The sequence below is a fragment of the Lemur catta genome, chromosome 8 (assembly GCF_020740605.2).
Source record: "Lemur catta isolate mLemCat1 chromosome 8, mLemCat1.pri, whole genome shotgun sequence".
Classification (NCBI taxonomy): Eukaryota; Metazoa; Chordata; class Mammalia; order Primates; family Lemuridae; genus Lemur; species Lemur catta.
Window position 1 is genome coordinate 97,286,590 of NC_059135.1, and position 15,904 is coordinate 97,302,493.

The 15,904-nt window shown below is 38.6% G+C and overlaps 1 protein-coding gene across 2 annotated transcripts in view; it reads left to right on the forward strand.

Annotated features, from left to right (window-relative positions):
• The window catches only part of CNTNAP5 (contactin associated protein family member 5), a 773,538-nt gene that overhangs the window by 493,680 nt on the left and 263,954 nt on the right, over nt 1–15,904 (forward strand). For both annotated transcript variants that reach the window (XM_045559127.1, XM_045559128.1), the window contains exon 12: nt 13,525–13,644. In XM_045559127.1, coding sequence (XP_045415083.1) covers nt 13,525–13,644 — 120 coding nt within the window. The remainder of the gene's footprint in view (nt 1–13,524; nt 13,645–15,904) is intronic.

Below are 15,904 nucleotides of genomic sequence, written 5' to 3' on the forward strand. Positions count from 1 at the left end.
TTATGTATATATAAAATGAAGAATAAAATAATATCCTCATCTTCCAGTCTTATGACAGTCGCTGCCTATTTAGGCTCTCCACCTCTTCTCCTTTGCAGCCCAGCCACGCGTGGAGGGCTGTGCTCCCACAGGCCCCAAACAGAGGCCAGGACAATTGACACCACCCACGGGTGGGGCTTGTCAAGAGTTAAGTATCACAACAATCCAAAGGCATTTTTTTACGTGTAAAGCCAGAAAGTCACAGTTAGGTGAATAGATCCTTCCAGAGGCCTTGGAGACCTTCCAGGGCTAAGAGCAACTGTGTTTGGAAAGCTACCTGCAGGGAGCCATAGGTTTGCCGGAGTTTGCTGGAGACTCTGATATTGACACAATCCCCCAGACACCAGGGCTCTGCTGCAGTGTGTGCTGGAGCCAAAAGCACCTTCTGGGGCCTGTGCTGTGACCTCACACCCCAACTTTCAGCTTTTTGACAGCTTGGTTTGCTGAGGTGTATTTTATGCACTGTACATTTCACCTGTTTAAAGTTCAGTGGTTTTTATATGTTCACACAACATTGCAACCATCTCCACTATCTAATTTTAGGATATTTCAACACTCCAAAAAGAAATCTCATACACATTACAGTCATTTCTCATTCCCTGCCCCCACTCTCAGCCCTCGGCAGCCACTAATGTCCTTTCAGTCCCTACGGACTTGCCTAATTTGGACATTTCACATACATGGAATCATGAAATATATGGTCTTCTGTAACTGGCTTCTCTACCTTAGCATAATGTTTTCAAGATCTACTCATTTCATTTTGTAGCGTGGATCAGTAGTTCATTCCTTTTCTTTGCCTAATAACATTCTGTTGTATGGATATACCACAAGTTTCTCCATTCATGAGTCCGTGGGCTATTGGGTTGTTTCCACTTTTTGGCTATTATAAATAGTGCTGCAATGAACATTTATATCTAAGGTTTTATATGGACTATGTTTTCATTTTGGTTAAGTATATATCTACAAGTGAAATTGCTGGGTTATACCCCCAGCTCCTTTAAAAAAATTTTATTTTGAAATAATTTACAGTAAATTTCAAACCAAAAAGCACTGCAAAGACCTGTTTACCCCTCTCACCCAATTTCCCCAATGAGAACATCCTACATAAGTGTGGTACAATATTAAAAAGGCAATTGGCATTGGTACCATATACAGAGCTTATTCAGATTGTATCATTTTTACATGCATTCAATTGTGGGGGTTTAGTTCTGTGAAATTTTATCACGTGTCAATTTGTGTAATCACCACCCCAATCAAGATGCAGAATAGTTTCATCACAAGGATCCCTCATGCTATGCCTGCTGTAGTTCAAATATATCCCCCAAAATTCATGTGTGAGAAACTTAGTCCCGAATGCAACAGTATTGAGAGGTGGGGCTTTTAAGAGGTGACAAAGTTACCACCTTAACTTAAGGTGACAGCTCCGCCCTTGTGAATGGATTAATGCTGTTATCACAGAAGTGGGTTAGTTATCTTGGAAAGTGAGTTCCTGTTAAAAGGATGAGTTTGGCCCCTTTTGAGAACACAGGGACTCTCATGCCCTTCCACCTTCCACCATGGGATGGTGCAGCAAGAAGCTCCTCACCAGATGTAGGCCCTTGACCTTGGACTTCAGATCCTCCAGAACTGTAATAAAGAAATCTCTGTTCTATGTAAATTACCCAGTCTCAGGTATTCTGTCACAGCCACACCCACTCTCTCTCATCCCCCATTCTTAAACCCTAGCAACCACTAATCTAGCTCCATCTCCACTAACCTCCTTTAAGTAATGGAAATGTTACAAAACCTATGTCTATTTTCAGCCTGTACCAGCTATATGCAGACGGGGACATCAAAAGATCTGTTTTCTAATTTAATCCCTTGACACATTTTTTTGAACTAATTTCAGCACTCCCATTAGTTTTAACATTTTTTTTCCCTTTTGTTCACTGAAATAAGGCCAAGGCAAAGTCCTGCAAACCCACTGCACAAGAGGCTTGATAAACTTAATTTAATAAATGGCTGCTAAATGCAAAATGCTTCACAAGCATTTACTTAATTATGAGAATTAATTTGATCTTATTGATGTCTGTAGGCTATGCATGTAGATCTGTAACTAAATATGCAATCATGTGATAAATATTATATTGCTGGGGGCATAGGAAGCAAGGAAAGAAATAGGACTGAAACATTTTAAAGGCTTTAAAAATATGTACTAAGTTTCTTGTCTATTTCTATAGTTTTACAATAGGAATATAAATGGCTGAGCAGAAAAACTACAGCTTTGACCTTGGTACTTGAAAAGGTGAGGTCTAAATAAAACTATTTTGCTGTCTGAATACTATCATTATCTTTAATGAGAGTGGGCATTACAAGGACATTTCAAATTGTACCTTAGGCAATAAATTAGCTGCCATAACTATATTCAGACTATTTTCCTCAAAAATGAAAACACTGATCCATCTGTTCTGTCCAGTGATGTTATACATCTGTTCACATTAATATAAAAATCTATTCTAAAGAGTTTTAATATGTCTATCATTGTCCTTTTCATTGAAGAGTACATATCTTTGTGTGTACCCCTAATATTAGACCTTCAAATGGAACACTAGGTTTACCAGTTGCTGCTTTTAATGGAGATGAATCTTGGCATAGGTAGCGCTTCCTTTGTTTTTCCTTCATGCTCCTGTCTTCTTCCCAGCAGAAAATGTGATGGTTCTCCTACGGATGACCTCCAACGCTAATTTAAAACTTGTATAAGACATATCAAGTCATTTCATGAGTAGTTAAGGGCAGTCTCTTCGCCTTGAACTCTACTAGGTATTGCAGAGAACAAAGAAATTGCCACGGAATCTTTCAGTTTAGCTCAATTCAACTTTTAGTGACTATGGGGACATTCAACTAATATTCATTAAATGCTTATCTTTTATTTAGAGAAAAATTCTGCACTCTAGAAATTTATACACTGGCTAGGGAGACCAAAGGTGGTGAATCCAATGATTACCGTACACAGTGATGGAGACAGAGAGAGGAAGACTACCTAACTGAGACTCACGATGCAGGAAGGCTTCCTGGAGGAAGGAAGTCTGGCCGTTAGTCTCAAATAAGATGTGTATTGCAGAGACATGTCACCATGCTAGCACATGCCGGGCCCATACTGTTCTCTGCTGAGAAGCACCCATGCGGCATTCACGGGGTGAACACCCACTCAGATTTGAGAGCTGAGGGTAAAGGAGGGAACATTATGGCGTCTCTTCTACCCCTGCATAAAAGATGATACCTTTATGATTTCACTATGTAAAATATTTACCTAGTTCCAAAATAAAACCTTCTATCTCCATCCATCGAAACTCCTCCCTCCCACTCCATACATAACTTTTTTTTTTTTAAATGCTGTTATTTTTTGGAAAAATAAGTAAATTCATAACCCTCTTTCTTAGGTAAACATTAGCATATTATACATACTTTTCTCCACTTTGCTTTTCGCTCATAAACATATATTCTGTAGCTCACCTTGTGGTATTATGAGCAGAGATTCCTTTTCAAAAGCTGAATGATACTCTATTGTGTGAGTGGAGTAGTTTCTTCAACTGGTCCTCCATGGACCTAGGGGATGATTCCCCCCTTTTTGCTAACACAAGTAGTGTTCAAAGAAATTATGAATATATCTTTTTTCCCCAATTTTTGACAGTGTTTTTTGGAGTAGCTCAAAGTATAGATGTATTTGTAATTTTGCTACATATTGCTAAATTCCACACCCAGCATTTGTATGATTTTGCATCCCTCTCAGTCACCTCTCTCTCTCTCTCTCCTCCCCCCAACACGTGTGTGTGTGTGTGTGTGTGTGTGTGTGTGTGTGGCTGTTGTCCTTTTCCCCAACAGACTTAGCAATGGAGGACATTGTCAATCTTTATTTATTTATTTTTATCTTTTTTTTTATTTCAGGGGGTACAAATGTTTAGGTTACGTATATTGCCTTTGACCCACCCGAGTCAGAGCTTCAAGTGTGTCCAACCCCCAGACAGTGCACACCACTGCACCCATTAGGTGTGAATATACCCATCCCCTCCTCCCCCTCCCACCTGCCTGACACCCAAAGAATATTACTACTATATGTGCACTTAAGTGTTGGTCAGTTAAGTTGGTTCATATCAATTTGATGGTTAGTACAAATATATGTGGTGCTTGTTTTTCCATTCTTGTGATACTACTTTTAGATCGTTGCTATTCTGATATGTGAAAAATAGCTTCTCAATGTAAATTTCATTAGTATTTTTTTAGAGAGAGAGAGAAACTTTAATTTTCTTTGGGGGAGGGAAGAATATTTCATAAGTAAAAGTGTCAAATCTACTTTGGACAAATGTCTCACTTAGGAAAGAGTGAATATTTAGATTCAGAGGATTCTAAAATATCTCATCATTATAAGAAAAGTATAATTCAAAGCTAAAAAATTATAACACATTGAACTAATACAAATCAACATATTGAACATTAATATATTCTATTATTTTTCACAAAATCTGTCATTAAGGAACAGTAGGTTAGGTAAGATATGTCTTTTTTCTAACACTTGGTCACATTAGCTAAGAAGCCCCGAGCAAATGACACATCCCCTGAGGCTGAAGATCCTCACGTCCTACATGAGGGTACAGGACCTGCTGCCCTTTCACTTGCCTTCTCATCTATAATAGAAATTGATATGGAATTGTCAATCGCACAGAATCCTTATTTTAATAGGAGCAAGGTTGGACATATTTTCATTTGTTTCAGATTTATTTGCATTTATTTTCCTATGAATGCCCATTCATATCATCAGCATATATTTATATAGATTGTTACCTTTTTAGTCTTTATTTTTAATTCCTAAAAATATATTAGAAATGTTAGTATCTTGTGATATAAATTGTAATTTTTCCCAGTTTGTCCATTTGTCCTCTTATTTTGTTTATGATATTTTGCCATTCCCAAAAAAAGTTTGTTCATTTTTTTCAATTTTTTTTTCTATTTTTCATTCATTTTTAAAGAAGCAAGTTTATCTATATCTTCTTTTATTGCTTCTGGATTTCGAATCATTTTTAGAAATGTTTTTACTGCTTCTAGTTTACACAGAAATCGAGTCTTATTTTTCTCTAGTACATGTATGTGTTTTATTTTTTAATATTCAAATCACTGGCTCAATTGGAATTTGATCCTGGTCTCTAGTATGAGGAGTAGATCCAATATCATCTTCTCCTTTGTGGTTTTCCAATTATCTCAAAGCACATATTGTCTTTTTGTTCCTGCTGATTTGAGTTGTCTTAATCGATATTTATAGTTGTATCTAAGATATATATATGTACACACACAGATATATATATACACCTACACATGAATGAGTTTCCCAATATTGCACCACTCTTGTATTTTTGGATTAAGCACTCACTTGGCCATGATGTGCTTTTAAAAAGCATTATTTGGTTCTGTTTTCTGATATTTATTTAAAATTTCATATTGATATAAGTGATTCTATAATTTTCTTTTTTGACATGATGCTCATCAGGTTGGGAGATCAGCTTTATATTTACTTTGTGTAGCAAATGTGGAAGGTCTTTATTTTTCTGTGCTTTGAAGAAGTATCAGTATTCTTGGGATTATCTGTTCTTTAAAGGATTCTCTTGAGAAACCACTGAATCTCACTATTTTTCCTGGGGTGCTTACTTTAAATACTTTTTCTATTTCTCTTATCGGAACTATTTAAATTTTGAGTTTAGATTGGGTTAATTTTGGTAAGTTGAAGACCCTGAATTACTTGAAATCTAGAACAATGTCTTTATGTTTAGTTTTCTCAGTGCCTACTCTAGAGTTACTGAAAAATAAGTAGGTTCCCAGTAAATGTATATGTAGTATTTGTTCCATAATGTGTGAGGCAAGCAGTGATATCTACAGGGACAATTTAATAAATAAAAGAGCATGTTTGTACTTCCTGGAACAGATTTACCTTCACTTCTTTGTAAAACCCCACACGAATGATAGTAAATGAATTTTTTAAAATGGCTCTGTTAGTCAGCAGCTGATCAGAGAAAACACTTGAACTCTTGCCACTTCTAAACCAGCAACTTCAGTGCAGGGGTGATCATAAAGATCTGAAAACACAGCTGGCCAGAAATTGGAGAAGCTGAAGGAGAAGGTAGCCCATGGGAGGGGCAGCTGGCTTGGCTGCGCCACACTGTGTCGCCAGATAACCAATGTGTGTGATTGTCCTGCGCTGGCTTTACAAGCATGAGATAAATGTGTGTGCTATGTCTATTCCACCTTCCAAATCTCACGTAAAATGTCCCTTGTGGGATAACCGGAAAGTAAGCAGGGAAAGGAATTCTGGGAAATGTAGTTCCAGTTCAGTGTAAACTGACACAAATCGAATCCGCCACAATGGCATAAACTCACAATGACAAAAGGAAGACAAACACACGGACACACACATGCACACACACAGGAAAAAAGGCAGGAAAAAAAGAGCAAGAAAATGTTGAAAACTGCACAGTGCGTAGATGAATAGTGAAAGATTAGCAGACTTAACAAACTGAATCCTAATTTAGATGTAGTGAAATCCAAGAAACAAACAAATTTACATTACAAATTCACCAAAGGCATAGAAATTGGATATTTCAGTTACCTCTGCAATGAAGGTGGAGGTAGGACTAGTATAGGAAGAGTAATCTAAGTTCTTGAAAGTGGGAGAAAACTTGTATAGTTAAAGGAAGTTGTACTATATTGAAATTGGGGTACTATGTGAAAGCCTTTATACACAAAATACTGAGACCTCCTAGCCTTCTTCTATTCAGCTCCCAAACATCCAACAGCTGAGTATACAACCTCTAAATCATAGACTTTAACAAGACCAAGAGAAAAGACCTACAGACACTGACATGGGGATTGCTCACAAAATGGTCAAGCCGGATGACCCTACATTAAAGCCCTTGGAAGGCAAACCACAGACAGTTGTTTAGAGATACCAGTAAGTATTTCAGAGACCTCCAGCAAATATGAGAGGACTGCCAAAGATTAACTGATATCCCAGAAAATAATATAAGATGAATGTAAGATAAAGACCAAAATAAAACATAAAACAAATAAACCAACTAAACAAACAAGCACACACAATTTAAAGGGAACAGCCTATATAGAAAAAAGAAAGCGTCAAATGAACTATATTAATAATAAATATTCTCAGAGATTTTAAATAAATTTTGCATTTATATATCAAAAATCCCATGTTAGTAAAGGAAATAACATTCAAAGGGAAAAATATTGTAGAATTTTAAAATGCTACAACTGAAATAGCTAAAAACTCAAATAATCCAAATAATCTTTAATGGGTCAGTCATTAAACAAATTGTGGTATGTTCATACCATGAAATATTACTAACAGTTAAACAAAAATAGCCTATTGATACTTTAAACAACCTGAGTGGAACTCAAGGGAATCATGCTAAATGAAAAAAGCCAATTTTGAAAGGACCGTCCAGCACGAGGGCAAGGGCATGCTCCGGGAGACACCGGTGACCAGGCAGGGAGCCCACCAGTCAGTACTGCAGCAGATCAGAAAGATCCAGAAGACACTTTTTATTTCAAAATAAGACAAAATCCATAGAATACCTGAAATACCTAAACATTAAAAAAATTGTTACTGGAGACATTTTCAAACATACAACAAAGATAGAATCATATAATTCTTCCTCATATACCCTTTACACAGGTTCAACAGTAATCAATATTCTGCCATTTTCATTTTTACTCTTTCCTCTTATATTTTTATGGAGCATTTTAGAAAGAAATTGTGGACATATCATTTCATTACAAATACAGTATTTATACTGAATGATTCTCTAACACAGAAGAAATTTTTTATCCTTTAAAACATAACCACAATACCATTATCATACCTGACCAAAATTAAAAATATTTTTTAATGTCATCTGAAAATCTCATTTTTAATTTTTCTAGTTGTCTTAAAATGTCCCTCTTTCTTTTCTCCCTCCCTCCCTCCCTTCCTCCCTTCCTCCCTCCCTTCCTCCCTTCCTCCCTCCCTTCCTCCCTTCCTCCCTTCCTCCCTTCCTTCCTTCCTTCCCTTCTTCTTTTCCTCCTCCTTCTCTCTCCCTTTCTTTCTTTTTCTTCTTTTTTTTTTCATTTTCTTTCCTTCTTCCCTTCTCCTTCCCCTTCCCCTTCCCTTCCCTCCCTTTCTTTCTTTCCTTTATTTAATTTAAATCAAGCTCTGAACCAGGTCTAAACACAGTGTTTGATTGATATGTCTCCTGTAACCCCACCCCCTTTTGTCATTTGTTTTTTTAAGAAATTGAGTCAAACCTTGACACATTCTGGATTTAACTAATTGCATCTTCATAGTGTGGTTGAGCGTGTTTCTTTACCTCTTCCTGTAAATTGGTGTTTAGATTTTAGGGCTTGCCTAGATTAAGCTTCAATTTTGGGGCAAGACTATGTTTGAGGTATTGCTATGTATTTCTTATTGCGTCACATTAGAGGTACCCTGTTAGTCAATGTTGATAAGATTGAACCTTGAGTTTGGGTGTTGTTAATTTAATCCATTCACTAAAATACCCCCCATCAGTGGTTTAGTGGTCCTTAATGATCACTGTCTAATCTTTTATCACACTGGGGATTACGAAAGGATGATTTCAATTCCATTATTCCTTTTGCACTTTCTGGCTTTGGTTATTGTGTAAAGATTTTTTTCATGGACTATTAGGTTACCCTCAAATACTGTTCATGTAAAAAAGGCAGGGTATTCATTCCGGTTTTCAGAACATGACTTTATTCTCCAGCAACCTTCAGAGGTGAACCAGTAGACTTATTAGATAGATAGATAAGATGGATAACTAGATAGAAACTAGTAGATTGTATATATTTAACAATTGCAGTAACTATTCTTTTTGATGCCAAAATTATTCCATCAAATCAGCTCCTTGTGCCATTTTGACATGAGTCCAATCTTTAATAAGATTCTTTTTTTTAAACAGAATAAGCCATTCTGATCTCATTCTGTACTTTTTGTGCTTAAAAAAAAAATGGAGTCAGTAAAATCTTTGTTCTTTTTAAGTGGTAAATTGTGTTTAGATTTACCACTACTATAGCAATACTACTTGTGCATTAGGCTGTTTCTAGCACTTTCAGTGGTTTAATCATGAAAATAAATCATTGAAAAGAAAGCATTAAATAATGAGTTCAAACTGACATTACCAACTCTGATTGCAGAATTTTATGTAGTTTTTGTATTTTATATTTAATGTTTTATGATAAAAACTTTGTATTCTGTTGACAATAACATTATTATTTATTAGCTTTTCCTTGCTATGTATAATACTTTTATAATACAGTATCAATATTATTTAAAAATAAGATTATTTAATTTAAGATTTTAATATTATTAATAGGATATGTCCTACCATACCCTATTAGTAAAACTACTGTTTTAACACTAAATATGTTTATCTATGAGTTCATAATAATACTAAAAATATTCTCATTGGTCACTTTTGGAGTACACTAGGGAAACACTTCAGTATTTTGAAACTGATGAATTAAAGGAAAAGCATAAAACATTTATCTTGCTTATCCCCTCTAATCTTGTAGTTTATGGACATCAAATAATTGATGAGGGATCCTGTTTTCATTTTATAAAGTATTCCCACTAATAAATCAGGAAGGAATGATAGAATTAGAGTAACCACTCACCAGCTGGTTTGTCTTTGGGGAAAGTACTTGTATTTTATGAGCTTATTTACAGTATCCATAAACAGGAATGCTGTTACCAGGCTTTGCCCTCTGAGATCTCCCAGCAACTGAGCCAACACTTAAGGAACAAATATATTAGGAACAGTAGATTAACTTAGGTAGTAAATGACCCCAAACTTTCAATGGCTTAGCAAAATAAACATTTCTTTTACGTTCACATCACACTGTAGTGTGATCCTGCTCAGTAGTGACACAATCCACTTCTGTCCTATAGCTTCATTTCATTTAGGTCCTTGAGATCCTCTATGAGGATTTTGGTTGCTTCGGTGAATTGCTTTGGTCGCTGGGGCATCAGCGAACTTCAGGCAAGCAGGGGCCTGGCAAGCCCCCTCTTGCTGCCCTGGGAGCCTTTGCCTTGTCAACTCCCCTGCTACAGCACGAGAGGCTCTGTGGACAGAACCTAAGCGCTGCTGCCTGCCGTCCCTGCCACCGGACCCAGCAGCTGAGCAGATGCGTGAGCTGCCCACCTGCGCCCACTACATGGCCGGCCTGTAGAATCATGGTGTGGCGATTGTTTTAGGTCAAATTTGAAGTGGTTTTTGGGGGGAGAGGGGTGTTTGTTTGTTTTTATATATAGTAATGTATAACTGATACACTGAGAATATAGATGACAGATTAGCCAAATATACTGGTAATTGTTGAAGCTGGTTGTGATGATATCTGGTTCATTTTATTACTCTCTGTGCTCTTTGTATGTATTTGAAACTTTCTGTAACAAAAGAGTGAAGACGAAATACTGAATTTCAATAGTAATTAAAAGAATTCCTAAATTCATTTGTTTTAATTTCTTTTAAATGTTTAAAATTGCTTTTCTATTACATTTAATTTTGGTTTTTTTAATTATTTAAAATAGTTTCATGGTTTTGAAGTTAAAAATATAAAGCATCTAGAATGGTATAACTTTCATCCCTGTCCCCTGCCCCCATTTTGTCTCTCTTTCCTGGTAAGAATTTATTTATATTAGTTCTCACCTATACAATTTGGGAGACATTTGACTGTTGTAGTAAACTTGGAGTTACATTACCAATATATTCATAGAAAACTGGGCAAATGAGAGAATAAGACAATTATTAATTTCAAGAAAAACTAAATTTTGTTCAGGAAAGGAAAAGTAATCACATTATGATATGTAGCTAATTTGTGAGTAGCATTTACATTGCCATATCATCATGAACAGTAACCATGGATCTAACTAAAGTTACAATACCATTATAATGGAAGGACAGGGAAATGGAAAGTTGTTTATATTTGGGGGATGGGGAGAAAAAGAGCGAAGTTTTCATCTTCCATTTTGGTAAGTGACCAGGTAACTTGTAAAGGTGAAAAGTCAAGAAGTAACATTATAGACATGCTATTGAGAGATATAATAATAGTCAATACCAAAAGAATAAGAAGAAAACATCATCATCTCTGTACAGAAGGGAGTAAAGGGATGTTGGTTCTTCATAACAAACTTGTGGTTTATGATGAAAATTGGGAAAAAATCAAGTAAATAAAAAACTCAAGAAAAAAATAAGAGGCAATATGAGATAAAACAATGGGATAATAATAATGTGGTTCATATTTATCAAGTACTTCCTATGTGCCATACATGGATTATCTGTTTGAATTCTTACTACAACAGTACAGTATGAGGTAGGCTCTTCGTAAACCTATAACCAGATAAGTAAATTAATGCTTTGAGGGTTTAATAGCTATCTATTGTAATGAATCATTTGAAAATTTAGCATGTGGAAGCAACACACATCATCTCATAGCGTCTCTGGGTCTGCCAGCAACTTGCTGGGTGGTTCTGGCTCCTTCTCATACACAGCCACGGTGAAGATACTGGCTGGGGCTGCAGTCACTGCACGGTGTGACTGTGGGAGTCTGCCTTGGCGCTCACTCACCTGGCACGCTGCAGAAGCTTCCAAGCTCGGTGCTCTGGGCCTCTCCCCAGGGCTGCCTGGTGATGTGGCAGCTGGCTTCCACCACGGCAAATGATCCAGGGTCATTCAAGATGGAAATCGCTGCCTTTTTATAATCTGATCTTGGAAATGACGTCTATCACTCTGTCAAATTCTATCTGCTAGAGTAAGGCAGCAGGCCCAGCCCCCTCAGGGGGAGGGCGTGAATTTATGAGCAGGACGTGAACACCAGGGAGTGTCCATTGTGGGCATGCCCTCAGCGGTTACCTAGCACAGTGAAGGAGCTTGTTCGGGCTCCCACAGGCAGTAAGTGGTAGCCCAGCCAAGCAAAACCACCCATTTTGATTCCAGGGTTCATATTCTTAACCGCTATGCAACCACCCACATGCTGCTGGGTGGCATTTACCCCTTGTGGGACAACGGAAACTCCTTCCACGTGGTTGTCATCCTGGGAGTGTGAGAGTGACTGGGGACGGGCCACTCACCAAAGAGTTGACTTTGCAAGTGTGACGCATACCTGACGGTGTTGTCAGGTTCAGGCCAACATAAATAAGCTGTACATTATGCTCAAAATGAGGGGGTACCTGTCACACTCCCCGGTACCTCCTGCTGCAGAGAGTGTGCAGAAATGTGAGGTGATCCCTGAGTACAAGGATAACCTTGAATTCACTCTAATTTATAAAAAGTCAAACCCTCTCAGGCTTTATAACTTTACTGGTAATGAATTATTTGAGGCACCCCTCACGCTTGATCATGACAAACTGCAGCTCCATATTGCTGGGATGGGGCATTAGTCACAGGGGCAGGAGTGGGCTACGGTGAGGGGTTTGTACTGTATCTTGAAAGCTGTTGGGAGCCACTGAAGTGTTTCGAGCATGGGAGGGTGACATGATTGGACGTGTTCCTGCTGCTCTGAGCTATGGGACTTTGTCTGAAGCATCCAGTGACATTCTATATTCTCACACGTGAGACAGTGGATGTCTCCTTCATACTCCAACAGATTTATTTGTGTTGGTTTAATACAATTTTTATATTTCTCAAACCTGCAGATCGGTCAATGCCTCCAGTCTCAGGGTACCTGAGCCTGCCTCTACCTGAGCACCACAGAGACCTCTGTGGCTGCCAGCCAGGCTGTGAGCTCTCTGGGGCACAGACTGATTGCCCCCTCCATAGAGAGGAGCAAACACATCTGTTGACACGTTTTAGGGACTCAGCAAACGCGTGTTAAGTCGAAATGGACTAAGCCTGATTGTGCACTTACCTGTACGTTAGTTACCACACTGAGCCCCAGGCATATAGAAATAAGACAGTGCACTTACTTTAGTAGTAAACAGTCTCAACTGTGGATATGCATTACTTTTTTTAATTTACTAGTCAAACACTTATTCTGCTCCTGCTGTGAGTGCGACACTCTGCTAGAGGCTGGGCCGCAGCATCAAACACACAACGTAGCTACACTTGCAGATCCCGCAACCCACTGAGGGAGACGGCAGGGGACACTGATGGTCCTAGCTCAGTGTACAGTGGGAGCACAGGGGAGGGGCACAGAGCAGGTGACGGGAGACGCTTTGAGGGATATAACCTTTGAGCAGATTTCAGAAGAATGGATGAGTTAAAATGAATGGGTGATGTGACTTTGTCAAGGATATGAACACATTAGTTTGTTAAAGCTCTGGGGAAAAAGTCAAGGCTATAGGAGAAAGGGAAAAAAATACTCAGGGAGTAAATATAAGTGGGAGTTACTGACCCCTGCAGAGGGATATGCAAATCCAAGCGAAGTTTCCTCTCTGCTGCCTTTGTGTCTTTGTAGCCGTCTACGAGCAGTCCTGCGAGGTGTACAGGCACCAGGGGAACACGGCCGGCTTCTTCCGCATCGACTCGGACGGCAGTGGGCCGCTGGGACCGCTCCAGGTGTACTGCAATATCACGGGTAAGGCTCCTGCGTAAGCCGGCCACCTGACGGTGCAGAGCACTGGAAGTGGACACCTGTGTGGATACGGATTGAAAGGCACAACTTGTGGAGGGAAAGGGTGTTTTGGTGAATAACAGGAATTCACAGCTAGGTTATTTTCATCAGAGAGAGACAGAAAAGAAGGCTTGTGAATGGTCCTGGTAATATTTCACTGAAGCAGGGATTAACTTTCCAGCATTTTCTGTAGGGCTTGCCAAGGACATTTTGTTTTATAAAACAAAAACAGAAAGAAAAGGCAAACAAAAAACAAAACTCGTAATCAGTGGGAAGCCCAGACTGGAGAAGTAGGAAAGCTTGGTTGGTGTTCTGCCCTGAGAACCGTGTGACCTGGGTGAATCCTAGCTTCTGTGAGTTTCGCTTGGTCATTAGGGAATAACCGTGCCCACCCCTAGAGCTATGAGAATTAAATGCAGTCATATGTCTTGGAGCAGCTAGCCAGCCTGCAGATCCTGCAGATGCCTAACAGAAAAGTGAGCTGTTTCTGCTGTCCCTGGAAATCTCTTGATAGCTTGCAACTTCTTTCTGGAGCACAGAAGGACATAGTAAGAGGCTATTATTACGTGGGTTTAGAAACAGCCTATGATCACTAATTTACTCTACAACATAATTCCACAAAGCCAAATCCTGAGGTAATAGTTATTTAAAAATCCAGCTAAGCAAGCACTTCTGCCATTGTGTGCATCATTAATTGGCACATACGCATCTTTTGTTTGTTTATTTCAAGCACCAGTCTTCAGAGATGCCAGCTGCATCCCGTAGTGAAGCTAGAAAGCAGGGGTCTCCTAAGGCTCATTGAGTCCTCAGGCCCCAGGCTTCTCTGCAACAGGGCAACACACTTATGGGGCTCTTTCTGTAGCCAGACACTGTTCTAGATGCTGAAGGTGTGCAGAGAAGTAAGACCTAGTGGCTGTCGTCCATGAGGCAGTGAACGCGGGAACACTCCCATGTCATATCACAGGCAGAAATGTAAGCAATCCATGGCAAGAAATGGTGATGGACACTTTGTAATTTGCCCATCTGGATACAAAGGGCCACACTTTCTCTGCAGAAGATGCTCGTTCCCTGGAATTGGATGCCATTTGCTTGCATTTCCATAGTGCTTCATCTCTCCAAAATGGGTGTATGCTAGCTGCCTTTCAGCAGCCCTATAACAAAATTAGAAAGTATACAACTGTTTTCTTTTCATGATTGCAATAACCTATAGTGTTCAACAACCTAGGCAGCGACTAGGCCTCTCAGTAGATCTTGGTTATTTTAAAAATATAATTAACATATGGCTTCTTGTTTACTTAATGCAGATGTCCCAGGCCCAGAAATTCTAATTCAGTAAATGCACTCTTACTGAGGTCCCCAGTGATTCTGATGCAAATTCTTCCTGGTCCACATTTTACCAAAAAACGGAGGAAGTAATTTGGCTGCAGAATCAGGCAAAAGAGAGAAATGCCTGCTGCAGAGTGGCCAGGTGTGACTTGTGCTCGTAGGAGTGGGGGCAAGGGGCATCCATTACAGAGCTCCAGTCATCTCGGAGAATGGACCTGGGAGTTTACAAATATCATTTCTTTTAATCCTCACAACAAAAATCAGAGGCAGGCGTGTTTTTTATCTCCATCAAACACAGAAGGAAAGAGAATATGAGCATTTCATAACATGCTCAAGGTAATAAATTCTGTGACTAACAGTCAAGACTCAAGAAGGAAGCAGAGCCTCCTAGTTCAGTAATAATCCCTATCACAGAGACGGCAGTTGGATACTTTGTGTTGCACATGTTTTGCTTTAAACAGTGGTTTTTAAAAAATATTATGAAAGTAGTCAATGTTAATTATAGAAAATTTGAGAGAGAAAAGTAAAAATATGAAGGACATGTTAAAGCCACCTATAATCTACAATCCAGAGATTGTTGTTATACTATTAGAATTTCCTTGGTACTTCCTTCTAGGAATGAACATGTGTGTTTTTTTTCTATGAATGTATATGTTAGACATATATATATGTATATTTAAATCATAAAATTTAATTTTACTGCACAAGTGTAGACTTTTTTTCTATTAAAATACATCTTGAAATTAAAATATATACATCAAATAGAGCTTAGAAATTTTAAACTCTCCAAAATAATGTTAGCATAACACAAGGACATAGAGGGCCTACTTCATTCATAGGTCTCATCCACACAGAAGCCTCTGCTTCATCTCGCAGCAGCCTGCTCTAGGGTTTATGT